This window comes from Oppia nitens, unplaced genomic scaffold (assembly GCF_028296485.1).
Source record: "Oppia nitens isolate AA-2021 unplaced genomic scaffold, nextdenovo-longstitch-racon4-pilon3 scaffold11_pilon_pilon_pilon, whole genome shotgun sequence".
NCBI classification, from domain to species: domain Eukaryota; kingdom Metazoa; phylum Arthropoda; class Arachnida; order Sarcoptiformes; family Oppiidae; genus Oppia; species Oppia nitens.
The window spans coordinates 1,364,701-1,379,835 of record NW_026533190.1 but is presented as its reverse complement, the minus strand read 5'-3'; the positions used below and the strand labels follow the sequence as shown (position 1 = coordinate 1,379,835).

General features: G+C 25.6%; 5 protein-coding genes across 6 annotated transcripts; all 5 read right to left on the bottom strand.

Annotated features, from left to right (window-relative positions):
• Positions 1-347: 347 nt before the first annotated feature.
• Positions 348-2,228, bottom strand: LOC128953473 (GATA zinc finger domain-containing protein 14-like). Its single transcript, XM_054298958.1, has 2 exons — positions 2,018-2,228; positions 348-1,830 (listed from the first exon to the last, which is right to left on the bottom strand). Exon 2 carries the CDS (start codon positions 1,617-1,619, stop codon positions 348-350), a length of 1,272 nt encoding a protein of 423 aa, XP_054154933.1. The 5' UTR covers positions 1,620-1,830; positions 2,018-2,228.
• An 841-nt stretch (positions 2,229-3,069) lies between these two features.
• LOC128953462 (GATA zinc finger domain-containing protein 14-like) lies at positions 3,070-4,212 on the bottom strand. Its single transcript, XM_054298947.1, has one exon. The coding sequence runs from the start codon at positions 4,210-4,212 to the stop codon at positions 3,070-3,072; it is 1,143 nt and encodes a 380-aa protein (XP_054154922.1).
• Positions 4,213-5,923: 1,711 nt separating this feature from the next.
• On the bottom strand, positions 5,924-6,958 carry LOC128953451 (N66 matrix protein-like). The gene is made up of 2 exons (XM_054298937.1): positions 6,910-6,958; positions 5,924-6,792 (listed from the first exon to the last, which is right to left on the bottom strand). Exons 1-2 carry the CDS (start codon positions 6,956-6,958, stop codon positions 5,924-5,926), a joined length of 918 nt encoding a protein of 305 aa, XP_054154912.1.
• Positions 6,959-10,222: 3,264 nt separating this feature from the next.
• Positions 10,223-11,297, bottom strand: LOC128952005 (N66 matrix protein-like). The gene is made up of 2 exons (XM_054297329.1): positions 11,171-11,297; positions 10,223-11,007 (listed from the first exon to the last, which is right to left on the bottom strand). Exons 1-2 carry the CDS (start codon positions 11,217-11,219, stop codon positions 10,301-10,303), a joined length of 756 nt encoding a protein of 251 aa, XP_054153304.1. The 5' UTR covers positions 11,220-11,297; the 3' UTR covers positions 10,223-10,300.
• An 865-nt stretch (positions 11,298-12,162) lies between these two features.
• LOC128951989 (N66 matrix protein-like) lies at positions 12,163-13,271 on the bottom strand. 2 transcript variants are annotated; one of them, XM_054297319.1, is made up of 3 exons: positions 13,108-13,271; positions 12,407-12,957; positions 12,163-12,376 (listed from the first exon to the last, which is right to left on the bottom strand). In XM_054297319.1, the coding sequence occupies exons 1-3, from the start codon at positions 13,154-13,156 to the stop codon at positions 12,221-12,223; spliced, it is 756 nt and encodes a 251-aa protein (XP_054153294.1). In that variant the 5' UTR covers positions 13,157-13,271; the 3' UTR covers positions 12,163-12,220. The 2 variants fall into 2 exon arrangements, with proteins under 2 accessions (XP_054153294.1, XP_054153285.1); XM_054297310.1 differs by having other exon boundaries at positions 12,164-12,957.
• Between the last annotated feature and the right edge of the window lie 1,864 nt (positions 13,272-15,135).

Genomic DNA, 15,135 nt, shown 5'->3' with positions numbered 1-15,135 from the left:
TCCTAWTTAATTACTAGTCTATATTTTTTTAAAAAATAAAATAAATATATTAAAAATTAATTATAAAATATTGAAACTACTGATTGATTAGTTATTTAATACAATTGAATACATGATTTAGATATTTTTTTTTGGTATATAACAGTAAAAGATAATTTATAATAATTTATTTATAATTTTCTAGAAAATAAATAACAATTTAATTTAATGTAGTTTTTGAAAATAAAATTTTTTTATTATAAAAATAAAATTCTTTAAAATTTCATTATACAAAAATTAGTTTATTTTTATAGCTATTTCTTATATTAATAAATACCTACAAAAATTTAGCATTAGCAATTTTTATTTCAATTGACGGCTTTGCTATTGGTGCTAGTGTTTGTGGGGGCATTGTTTGTGGGGGCATTGTTTGTGGGGGCATTGTTTGTGGGGGCATTGTTTGTGGGGGCATTGTTTGTGGGGGCATTGTTTGTGGGGGCATTGTTTGTGGGGGCATTGTTTGTGGGGGCATTGTTAGTGGGGGCATTGTTTGTGGGGGCATTGTTTGTGGGGGCATTGTTTGTGAGGGCATTGTTTGTGGGGGCATTGTTAATGGGGGCATTGTTAGTGGGGGCATTATTAGTAGGGCCATTATTAGTAGGGCCATTATTAGTAGGGCCATTATTAGTTGGGCCATTATTAGYTGGGCCATTATTAGTGGGTCCATTGTTTGTGGGTCCATTGTTTGTGGGTCCATTGTTTGTGGGTCCATTGTAACTGGGTCCATTATTAGTAGGGCCATTGTACCTGGGTCCATTATTAGTAGGGCCATTGTAACTGGGGCCATTGTTTGTGGGTCCATTGTAACTGGGTCCATTATTAGTAGGGCCATTGTTTGTGGGTCCATTATTAGTAGGGCCATTGTTTGTGGGTCCATTATTAGTAGGGCCATTGTAACTGGGTCCATTGTTAGTAGGGCCATTGTAACTGGGTCCATTGTTAGTAGGGCCATTGTTAGTAAGGCCATTGTAACTGGGGCCATTGTTTGTGGGTCCATTATTAGTAGGGCCATTGTAACTGGGGCCATTGTTTGTGGGTCCATTATTAGTAGGGCCATTGTACCTGGGTCCATTATTAGTAGGGCCATTGTAACTGGGTCCATTGTTAGTAGGGCCATTATTAGTAGGGCCATTGTAATTGGGGCCATTATTATACCAATTGTTGTTGCCATAGTTATTGCCGTTATTGTTATTTCCGCCATTGTTATAGCCGCCATAGTTGTTACCGCCATTGTTATTGCCGCCATTGTTATAGCCAAAATTGTTATTGCCGTTATTGTTATTTTGGCCATAGCTATTTCCGCCATAGTTATTATTATTGTTATTATTCCAATTTGGATTAAACTGTCCTTGTTGATTGTTATTACGACCGCCACCTAATATCCTGCCGGCTGTATCCGCCAGACCGCCCATAGCACCCAAAAAAGTACCAACTAATGAACCAATCGGATTGGCTACAGCGCTAACCAGGCCAGTGGCTGCATTACCTAAATTGGGTCCCAGAAACTGGCCCACACTGTTACCAAAATTATTAGCCACTCCCTGGCCAACATTTGAGCCAGCACCGTAACCGTTAAGCATACCGTTGAATATATTTTTTAATTTTTTATCTTTTTTGCCATCACTACCACCACCACGACTACCAGTTTTTTCAGCTCCTGGTTGTTGTGGTTGATGTGTTGTTGATCATCGCTTAGGACTTCCGCTAAATCTTTGATAAGTTGTTTAAATTTTTGAGCCAACTCTAGTTCCTCTTCATACTTATTATTATCACTAATCACACCATTGATTACTAAAACAAAACAAAAAAAAATTAAATTTAAATAAATTAATAATTAAATTGCTGTTCAATAAAACAAAGAACTTAGAATTAAAAAAATAAATTAAAAAAAATTATTATAATTTAAAAAAAAAAATTACAATTAAAACAATTAGAAATTAAATATAAAACTATTATTTATTTTTAATTATAATATTACCAAACAATGTGATTATTGTTATGAAATATATGTAAAATTTATACATTTTATTATTATTATTATTTGTTAACTATAGAGAGACAATTGGTATTATAGTTGATGTCTATAATCTCAATATACTTTATTATACAATAAAAATTTAGAAAATAATTTTTACAAAAATTAAAACTATAATTAAAAATGAAAGAAATTCAACTAAATCATTAATTAATCTATCATTTTATTTTTTTAATTGATTTAATTAATATTATTTTTGCAAAAAAAAAAGTTATATCGTCATAGCAAAATAAAAATTGTGTTAATTTTAATTTAAAAATGTTAAAAGTCTTAAGTCAATGGCGGCAACGGTGGCGACAATGCTATAAAAAAATAATAATAATTAATCTTAAATTATAAAAAATTATTTAAAAAATATCAAAATAAATAAATATGTTATTTGTTTATTTTGATTTTTTTTTTTAAAATTAACTTGCCACTTTTTTTTAATAATGTTAAGTTAATAAAATAATTTTTAAACTAAATAGCTAAGCCATTATCATAATTGCTGTCTGTATTTAAGACACAGTTTCAAATATGGCTAAAAAAAAGTTTTTTTAAAAAAAAAACATCTACTAATTATTTCGTAAAATAGCAACTAAAATTTTCTGAATAAAAAAACTAATTAATTACTAGTCTATAGTTTATTTTTTTTTTAAATAAATATATTATTAATTAATTATTATATAAAATATTGAAAATTGATTAGTTAGTTATTTGCTACTAATGCAACTAATTTTTGTATAATAAAATTTTAAATAATTTAATTTTTACAATTGAATATATAATTTTGATATTTTTTTGGGGGAAATAACAATAATAAGATAATTTATATTAATTTATTTATAATTTTCTTTAAAAATAAATAACAATTTAATTTAATGATAATAAAATATTGTTTATTGTAAAAATTAAAATATTTAAAATTTCATTATACAAAAATTAGTTGCATTTTTTTTGCAATTTTTTATATTAATAGATACATACAGTAAAATTTAGCATTATCAATTTTTATTTCAATTGACGGCTTTGCTATTGGTGCTATTGTTAGTCTTAGTACCGCCATTGCTATTGGTGCCATTATTAGTGGGACCATTTTTAATTGGGCCATTTTTAGGTGGGCCATTGTTAGGTGGGCCATTGTTAGGTGGGCCATTATTAGGTGGGCCATTATTAGGTGGGCCATTTTTAGGTGGGCCATTATTAGGTGGGCCATTATTAGGTGGGCCATTTTTAGGTGGGCCATTATTAGGTGGGCCATTATTAGGTGGGCCATTTTTAGGTGGGCCATTGTTAGGTGGGCCATTGTTAGGTGGGCCATTGTTAGGTGGGCCATTTTTAGTTGGGCCATTGTTAGGTGGGCCATTTTTAGTTGGGCCATTGTTAGGTGGGCCATTATTAGGTGGGCCATTGTTAGGTGGGCCATTGTTAGGTGGGCCATTTTTAGTTGGGCCATTGTTAGGTGGACCATTGTTAGGTGGGCCATTATAATTAGGTCCATTATTATTCCTGTTAGTAGGGCTATTGTTGTTGCCATAGTTATTGCCACCATTGTTATAGTAACCATTATTATTGCCACCATTGTTATTGCCGCCATAGTTATTACCGCCATTGTTATAGCCGCCATTGTTATTGCCGATATTATTATTGCCACCATAGTTATTACCGCCATTATTATACCCGCCATTGTTATTGCCGTAATTGTTATTGCCGCCATAGTTATTGCCGCCATTGGTATAGCCGCCATTGTTATTGCCGTAATTGTTATTGCCGCCATAGTTATTGCCGCCATTGGTATAGCCGCCATTGTTATTTCCGCCATTGTTATTGCCACCATAAGTATTGCCGCCATTGTTATAACCTCCATTGTTATTGCCGCCGTTGTAATTGCCGCCAAAGTTATTGCCGCCATTGTTACCAAACTGTCCTTGTTGATAGTTATTACGACCGCCACCTAATATATTGCCCGCTGTATCCGCCAGACCGCCCATAGCACCCAAAAAAGTGCCCACTAATGAACCAATCGGATTGGTTACAGCGCTAACTACGCCAGTGGCTGCTCTACCTAAATCGGGTCCCAGAAACCCGCCTACACTGTTACCAAAGCCATTGGCCACTCCCTGGCCAACATTTGAGCCAGCACCGTAACCGTTAAGCATACCGTTGAATATATTTTTTAATTTTTTATCTTTTTTTCCACCACCTGGTTGTTGATCATCGCTTAGTATTTCAGCTAAATTTTTGATCAGTTTTTTAAACTTTTTAGCCAACTCTAGTTCCTCTTCTTCATAGTTGTCATAATTATTATTATAATTATAATTATTTTTATAATTATTGAAAACTTGATTACTTTTTTCAATAGTATTACTAATCACACCATTTGTTTTGATTACTAAAATAAAACAATAAAAAAAATAAATAGTAAAACAATTGTTGTTAAAAAACATAACTTAATTAAAAGTTATTATAATTTTTTAAATTATAATTTAAAAATTAAATAGAGATTAAAATAACTATTATTTATTAAATTATAAATATTATTATTTTTAATTATTATAATATAGATAATAATATTTAAATATATTTAGGTTATTACCAAACAATGTGATTATTGTTATGAAATATATGTAAAATTTAAACATTTTATTATTATTTTATTTGTTAACTATAGAGTCAATTTATATTATTTTTTGTTGTCTATAGGCTATCACTATATAATATAACAAAATAGGAAAACAATTTTTTAAAATTTTTTTTACTATAACTAAATGAATGTAAAATTCTATATTAACTAAAATATAAAATTTATAAATCTTTAAATTTATGATTTAATTTATTGTTATTAATTAAATAATTTTTTTATGTAAAAAAGTTATATCGTCATAGAAAATGCTAAAAATAAATTTTGAAATATTTAATTTCAGATTCTAAAATTAGATAAATCAAATGTTTTTTTTAAAATATTTTTATTAAATAATATTTTAAATAATATTTTAAAAATAATAACTATTATTATGTACTTAATATATTAATAATTGTAAAAATTATTTTAAATATATTTTTACACAATTAAATAACATAATAATATATATATATGACATTATATTAGATATTTTATAAGTTAATATTATCTAAAGTAATTTTAATTGTAAACAAAATACTAAAAAATAAATAAATAATTTTGAATAAATTTATTTTACATTAAGCATATATATATTATATTATTATTATATTATTATTAAAATAAAAAATAATGTTATTTTAAATTATTATATACAAAAAAAAACTCAAAATTACTTTATTTTAAAAATGCATAAAATATTATTTTTTAAACTAAAATTGTATTGAATTTTAATTTAAAAAAATATTATATTAGTCATAAACTATGACGGCATCGGAAGCATTGCTAATATAAATCTAAAAATAGTTGTTTTTATTTTTAATTATTATTTTTAAGTTAATAAAATAATTTTAATCAATAGCATAGCCGCTAATAATAATATTGTCGCCGCAGCCGCCATTATTTAAGTTTTCATTTTCAAATATGGCTTAAAGTCTAGAAACATCTATATATTAATTTTTTTAATAAAACTAAAATTTACTTAAAACCTAATTAATTGTCATAATAATAGATCTAATTAAATTTTCTATAAGATTTTATAAGATTTATTCACTATATTAAAGTAAAAAATTATTAATCATTTACTAACAAAAATTTACTACAAAATAAATTACAATAAATTTGCAATAAGTTTTCAAAATAATACAATGTTTATTATTAATTAAATTTAGTGAAATTTTAGTATACAATAATTAGATTCATTTTATTGTAACTTTTTATAATTATTTGAGACATAGGATAATTTAACCTTAGCCATTGTAATTTGGATTGCCGCCATTGTTATTGGGGCCATTGCTATAGCCGCCATTGTTATTGCGGCCATTGCTATTCTGGCCATTGTTATTCTGGCCATTATTATTCTGGCCATTGTTATTCTGGCCATTATTATTCTGGCCATTGTTATTCTGTCCATTGTTAAAGCCGCCATTGTTATTGCGACCATTGTTATTCTGGCCATTATTATTCTGGCCATTATTATTCTGGCCATTATTATTCTGGCCATTATTATTCTGGCCATTATTATTCTGGCCATTGTTAAAGCCGCCATTGTTATTCTGTCCATTGTTAAAGCCGCCATTGTTGTTCTGGCCATTATTATTCTGCCCATTGTTATTCTGTCCATTGTTATAGCCGCCATTGTATCCACCACCATTATTATTATTATAAGTCTGCTGATTATTTTGACTAAACTGTCCTTGTTGATTATTATTGCCACCCAAACCCAGTACATTACCAGCCGTATCCGCCAGACCTCCGGTCCCACCTAGAAAAGTGCCTACTAGTGCACCAGCCGGTGCGGTAAACATATTGACCATATTGCCGGCTAGATTACCAAGTTGTGGTCCGAGAACACCTGTCACACCATCGCTAACTGTCCTACCCATAGCTGAACCAACTTGTAAGCCGGCATCGGCTCCCCTATACATACCGTTGAAAACATTTTTTAGTTTTTTATCTTTTGTGACAACTCCTCCACCAAATAAAGCCGGTTGTTGTTGATTATCGTTTAGGATTTCCGACAATATTTTGATTAGTAGTTTAAACTTTTTGGCCACTTTTAGTTCGTCATCACTATTATCATTATTGGTGTCCGCATTGATTGTTGTTGTTGTAATTACTTAAAAAAAAAGTTTTTATTTTTTATTTTTAGAAAAAAATTAAATAATTTAAGAAAAAATTAAAATAATTTTTTTTTTATTAATATTAATAACTTTTAAAAGCTAATAATAATTACCAAACAATGTTAGTATAGTTGTTAGACATATAATGTTTAGTTTAGACATATTTCTATAGAAATTATTTATATATTATGTTATAATAAATAGCTTATAAAGTATAAACAACTTAGTTTAGCTGAATGTAAAACTTAACTAAATGTTTGGTTAGCTTTTTTTGTTAGTTAATTATATAATTTTAAAAATATATATTAATTTAATTAAAAAAATATATTTTTAGAAAATAATTTTAATTAGATATCTATAAATATACATATATTTACGTTTAAAGACTTACATAATTTTATCGGTAATATCTGAGTTGCTAAAGGGGGTGGGGGTAAAACCTCTTACCCCCTGAGATGTCAAAAAAAATTAGGGGGACCCTACCAATTTTTTTTATCTTTGTAAAATTTTGTATTAAACCAAAAAAAATAAATATTAAATTAGTTTTTTTAATTTTTATAGCTTTTATATACAAAATAAATTGATAATAATACTATTTAACATTTTTTTACACTAAATAATATCGTAATATATGTAACATAATTGTTTTTATATTAAAAAACATAAAAATAATTTATTTTGAATTTATTGGGAAATTATTGGGAATATATACTTAAAGTTGGCAAAAATTATTGTTTAAATTAAGCAATAAAAAAAATTCATCCCCTATACCCCCAAGTTTTATCGATATTTTTGCCAATTTACCCCCTATACCCCCCTTGAAATGGAAAAACCTATAGCAACCCTGGGTAATATATAGATATGATTTGAAGTGTTTTTTTTTATAAAAATGGCTAAAAATGTGTGTGTTATTATAATACAATAAGTTTACATATATTTTTACAATAATTACATATAATTATATATTTTGATTTATAAACACATATTTTTGTTGTAAATATATTATATGTTTTATATATTTAATCTAATAAAGAGATTTAAATTTTATATAATTCAGATATTTATTATTCATATTTAATAACAATATTTTACATATTTTTAGTTACAATTACTACAAATTTTATTTATTTTTAATTATTTATATTATATTGAGATGATATTCACATATATTGTTGAAATCTTTAATTATAATTATTAACAAACAAAGAGATCATATAATTATAAAAAAAATATATAAAATTTATAAATATTTTTGTTTGTCTATACTATAGACTCTATACTATAACTAATTTTACATTAAGTACATAATATACTCTATTAGTTTGTTATTATTAAAATAAATAAAGTTATAAAATAATAGAAAAAATAACAATAATATCATAAATATTTGACTTATTTTTTTCTATTAATAAATTACAAAAAAAAAATCTATAAAAATATTATTTTTTTATAAAATATGTTTTTTTAATTAAAAAATGGACTAATTAATAAACAATGGCGGCAGCAATGCTAATAATTAGTTATAATTTACTAACTGATAAATAATAATTAGTAACTATTTAAGTTGTTTATTTTGATTTTTTAAAATTAACTTGTAACTTTTAAATAAAAAATATCAAAATAAATTTAAAATAAGATAATTCAAATCAATAGCATAGCAACAATACTGCAGCCGCCATTACTTTTAAACTAAATTATAAATATGGCTGAAAGTTTTGAAAATGTGTATATTATAATTAGATATATTAATATATTATTTTTTCAATAAAAAATGGCTACTGAAATTGTCAATAAATTTAATTAATTACTAGTTTAAAGATACTAATAGTTTTGACTTATTTTTTGTTATATTAATATTGATATTTCACTAAAAAAATAATTTATATTAATTTATATATTTTTTTATAGAAAATAAATAACAATAAATTTATTTTTGGATTTCAAATTAAGATTTTTTTATTAATTAAATTTTGTTAAAATTCATTATAAAAAAATTTATATTTATTTTTGTTATCTCTTTTAAATTTTCTATTATAATTATAGATTATATAGAAAAATTTAATCTTTAGCCATTGAAATTTGAATTGCCGCCATTGTTATTGGGGCCATTGTTATTGCCGCCATTGTTATTGGGGCCATTGTTATTGGGGCCATTGTTATTGGGGCCATTGTTATTCGGGCCATTGTTATTCGGGCCATTGTTATTCGGGCCATTGTTATTACCGCCATTGTTATTTTGACCATTACCACTCCAATTGTTATTTGGGCCATTGTTATTGCTGCCATTGTTATTTTGTCCATTACCATTCCAATTTGGGTTACCGTTATTGCCGCCATTGTTATTCCAGTTGAAACCATTGTTTCCATCATTGCCACCACCACCACCATCTAAACCACCAAAACCACCAAGCAAGTTAGCACCCGTATCAGCTAGACCACCACCACCACCACCAATAATAAGCCTAGAAAGGCGCCACCCGGCCTGGTTACAGCGCTAGCTAAGTTAGTGGCCATGTTTCCAATTTCCGGACCAAAAACATTGCCTAAACCATTACCGAAATTTTTAGCCACATGATCGCCAACTTGATCGCCAGCTATACTTCCCACAAGCGCACCGTTAAAAACATTTTTTAGTTTTTTATCATTACTGATAACAACAACATGAGTCTCAACTTTCGGTATTGGTATTAGTTTTTTGATCATCGTTTAGGATATGGGCCAACAATTTGATTACTAGTTTAAACTTTTTGGCCACATTTATTTCGTCATCATTATTATTATTATCCCTGATAATTTATCAGCATTGATTGTTGTTGTAATTACTTGTAATGTTTTGGTTAAAAAAATTATTATTAATATATATATATATAATTAGTTTAGTATTTTAGTTTCAAAAAAATAAAATTAATACTTAATATAATATATAAATAATAATATAAATAAATAATATTCTATATAAAAAATAATATAATAATTACCAAAAAATGTTAGTATAGTTGTTAAACATATAATGTTTAGTTTAGACATATTTCTATAGAAATTATTTTTGAAAAATAATAATAAATAGCTTATAAATTATAGACAACTTAGTTTAGCTGAATGTAAAACTTAAGTAAATGTTTGGTTAGCTTTTTTTGTTAATTAATTAAATAATTTTTAAAATCAATATATAAAAAAATATGGCTGAAAGTTATGAAAACATGTATATTTTAATTAAATATATTAATATATTTTTTCAAAAAATGGCTACTAAAATTATCTATAAATTTAATTAATTTTAAAGATACTAATATATTTGACTTATATATTTTGTTATATAACAATAAAAAAAATCGTTTATATTAATTAATAATAAAAAAATTAATAACAATGATTTTGTTTTTTAGATTTCAAATTAATATGTTTTTTTATTAATTAAATTTTGTTAAAATTCATTATACAAAATTAACTTATATTTATTTATGTTATCTCTTTAAATTTTAGATATATAGGAAAATTTAGCATTTAGCCATTGAAATTTGAATTGCCGCCATTGTTGTTATTGGGGCCATTATTCCAATTGTTGCCATTATTATTTTGACCATTGTTATTTTGGCCATTATTATTCCAATTGTTTCCATTGTTATTTTGGCCATTACCATTCCAATTGTTGTTGCCATTGTTATTTTGACCATTGTTATTTTGACCATTGTTATTTTGACCATTGTTATTGCCGCCATTAGCATTCCAATTGTTTCCATTGTTATTTTGACCATTACCATTCCAATTGTTGTTACCATTGTTTCCATTGCCACCACCACCACCTAGACCAAACACGTTACCAAACGTATCAGCTACACCGCCTGCAATACCAATACCACTGCCTAAAACACCACCAACCGGAATGGTAACAATGTTAGCTAATCCGGTGACCGCATTTCCAACTCCAGGTCCGAATAAGCCGCCAACACCATCACCTAGATTTTTTGACAATTGTTGGGCAACTCCTACGCCAGCAAAACCTCCTCCAAACGCACCGTTCAAAGCATTTTTTAGTTTTTTATCTTTTTGGACAACTCCTCGACCACTTCCAGCTCCCGGTTGTTGTTGTGGTWGTTGTTGATCATCGTTTAGTACATGAGCCAACAATTTGATTACTTGTTTAAATTTTTTGGCCAACTCTAGCTCGTCCTGATTGTCATTGACGTCCGCATTGATTGTTGTTGTTATTACTTTTGTAGTTTGTTTTGGTTAAAACAAAAAAAAAATTTATAAAAAAAATATGAAAATAATTATTTTTTTTTAATTTCAAAAAATAAAATTAATACTTTTAATACAATATCTTAATAATAATATAAATAAATAAAATCCTAAAAAAATAATAATAATAATTACCAAACAATGTTAGTATAGTTGTTAGACATATAATGTTTAGTTTAGACATATTTCTATAGAAATTATATAAAAAATAGCTTATAAATTATAGACAACTTAGTTTAGCTGAATGTAAAACTTAACTAAATGTTTAGTTTGATTTTTGTTAGTTAATTATATAATTTTCAAAATGAATATAAATATATATTAATTTAATTAAAAATATTTATTTTTAATATTAATTTAACTTAGATATCTATATTTACTGTTAAAGTCAGCTATTACAAATAATTACGTTATTATAATTAAAAATACAATATAATTGTACAACTTAAATATTTATTATACTAATAATCCTAAAAAAATTACTATAGTATAATAATAAATATTTAAGTTATTTTTTCTATTAGTAAATAACCAAGATATTTATATATATATATATTATTTTTTTTAAATAAAATATTTATTTTTAATTAAAATTGTGTTAATTTTAATTAAAAAATGGACTAATTTATTAAAAAAAAATGGCGCCAGCGGCAGCAACGATAATGTTTAGATTATTTTGTTATAAAAATAACGTTATTTTATAATTTGTATTTGTAATGATTAGCATATTGTTTATTTTTGATTTTTTTAGAAAATTAACTTGTAACTTTTAAATAAAAAAATCAAAGTTAATAAGATAATTTTAGTTAATAGCATAGCAACAATACAGCCGCCATTATATAAGAAACTCAGTTTCAAATATGGCTGAAAGTTATGAAAACATGTATAATTTAATTAAATATATCAATATATTTTTTTCAAAAAAATGGCTACTAAAATTTAATTAATTACTATTTTGAATATACTAATAGATTTAACCTATTTTTTTTGTTATAAAACACTAAAAAATCGGAATTTATTTGTATTTTTCTAGAAAATAAATAACAATGAATTTGTTTTTTTTAATTTCAAATTAAGATGTTTTTTTATTTATTAAATTTTGTTAAAATTCATTATAAAAAAATTAACTTATATTTATTTATGTTATCTTTTTAAATTATAAAAATATATATGAAAATTTAGTTTTTAGCCATTGAAATTTGAATTGCCGCCATTGTTATTCTGGCCATTGTTGTTGTTGGGGCCATTGTTATTAGGGCCATTATTATTCCAATTATTGCCATTATTATTTTGACCATTGTTATTCTGGCCATTACCATTCCAATTGTTGCCATTGTTATTCTGGCCATTGTTATTTTGACCATTGTTATTTTGACCATTGTTATTGCCGCCATTATTATTCCAATTATTTCCATTGTTATTTTGACCATTACCATTCCAATTGTTGTTACCATTGTTTCCATTKCCACCACCACCACCACCACCTAAACCGCCAAAACCACCAAAACCACCAAGCAAGTTAGCACCCATATTAGCTGCACCGCCTAGGCCACCAATACCACTGCCTATAAGAGCGCCACCCGTAGTGGTAATAGCGCCAGTAACTCCGCTGATCAAATTTCCTACTTCCGGTCCTAGAAAGTTGCCAACACTTCTGCCGAAATCATTTCCCACTTGTTGGCCAATACGTGCGCCAATCATACCTCCCCCAGCCGCACCGGCAAAAACATTTTTTAGTTTTTTATCTTTTTGGACAACTCCTCGACCACTTCCAGCTTGAGGTTGTTGTTGTGGTTGTTGTTGTTGTTGTTGATCATCGTTTAGTACATGAGCCAACAATTTGATTACTTGTTTAAATTTTTTGGCCAACTCTAGCTCCTCCTGATTGTCATTGGCGTCCGCATTGATTGTTGTTGTTATTACTTTTGTAGTGTTTTGGTTAAAAAAAATTTTTATTAAAAAAATATTAAAATAATTATTTGTTTTTAGTTTCAAAAAAAATAAAATTAATACTTTAATATAATACTTTAATAATAATATAAATAAATTAAATTATCTATAATAATAATTACCAAACAATGTTAGTATAGTTGTTAGACATATAATGTTTAGTTTAGTCATAATTCTATAGAAATTATTAAATATTTAATAATTTTAAAATTATAAATAATAATAATTATAAATATAGATAACTTGATTTAGCTGAAACTAAAATCTAACTAATGTATAGTTAGTTTTTTTAAAAAAAAGTTAATTATATGATATTTTTTGTGTATTAAATTAAAATTATAATTAATATAAATATGTTTTTTATTAGCAAATAGACGTCAACTAAAAATTTTAGTAAAAACTAAATTGATATCAATTTCATTGGACGGATGTAAGCAAATGTTTTTTTAAATTTATTAAAACTTAAGTTAAATTTTTTTTTTATTGTTTAATATTATATTTCATATTAAATTCTAGTCATAAATAATTTAGAAAAATAACAATTATATATAAATTTATATTTGTATTTTAGATTAAATTATTAGTTATTTTTTTTTTGTTGATCAGACAATAGTTTTCAGTAATAAACTATATTATACTAAATTATAAAAATAAAATAAAATTTTATTTATAATTAATAAAATAGTAATAAATAGAGATTTTTGAAAAACAAATTTTTAATTAAAAAAAAAGTATATTAACGTCATATAAAATTCAATATCACTTTTAATTACAGATGTTTTTTATTGTCTTAAAATTTTATTTTATTAAAATAAAATACTTATTAATTAAACTATTTTGTTATTGTATAATAAATATTATATTAGTAATAATAAATCTATTAAATAAATATTAAACTATTATGATTTAAAAAAAATTATTAATTTAATAATTAACTTTAATTTTAACTTACAAAAGATAAAATAAAGTTCAACATTTCAAAAATTTTTTAAATAAAATGTTTATAATTTTAACTAAATATTTTTAGTATATTTTTTTAATAACAACTTATTTTTTTTAATATGCATATGTAAGGTATGCTTTTATTAATAAGTATTATATTATGTAAAAAATCTAATATATTTAAAAACAATAAATATCTAAAAAAATAATTATAATTTCTTATAATATATATATATAAAGAGTAAAATTTAATTAAAATATAAAGTTTAACAATAATTTAATAACAAAATTTAGTCTAACAAATATTTTATATTAATTTTATTCTCTAATGTTATAATATTGCCAAATACGGTATATTTTAATTTAATTTATGATATAAAGTAAATTAAAAGTAATTTATAAAATGTTTTAAGTATTTTAATTAATTAATGTCTCATGTATTGCTATCTATTAATGAAATTTGTTAACTTAAATAAATTGTTTTTAAAAAATAAATAATAAATAATTGCTTAGTTAGTTAGAAAATAGTAGATAATAAATGAGAAACTATTTTTTTTAAACACACACACAAATACACACATACACATACATACATACACATACACATACACACAAATACACACACATACACACACATACACACACATACACACACATACACACACATACACACACATACACACACATACACACACATACACACACATACACACACATACACACACACACACACACACACACACACACATACACACACATACACACACATACACACACATACACACACACACACACACACACACACACATACACACACACACACACATACACACACACACACACATACACACACATACACACACATACACACACATACACACACACACACACACACACACACACACACACATACACACACATACACACACATACACACACATACACACACATACACACACATACACACACATACACACACATACACACACATACACACACATACACACACATACACACACATACACACACATACACACACACACACATACTCACACATACACACACATACTCACACATACTCACACATACACACACATACTCACACATACTCACACATACACACACATACACACACTTACAATAATTATATAAAGCAAAAAACAATATTTTTCAAATATTTTATTCATTTAAAACATATTGATTATTCA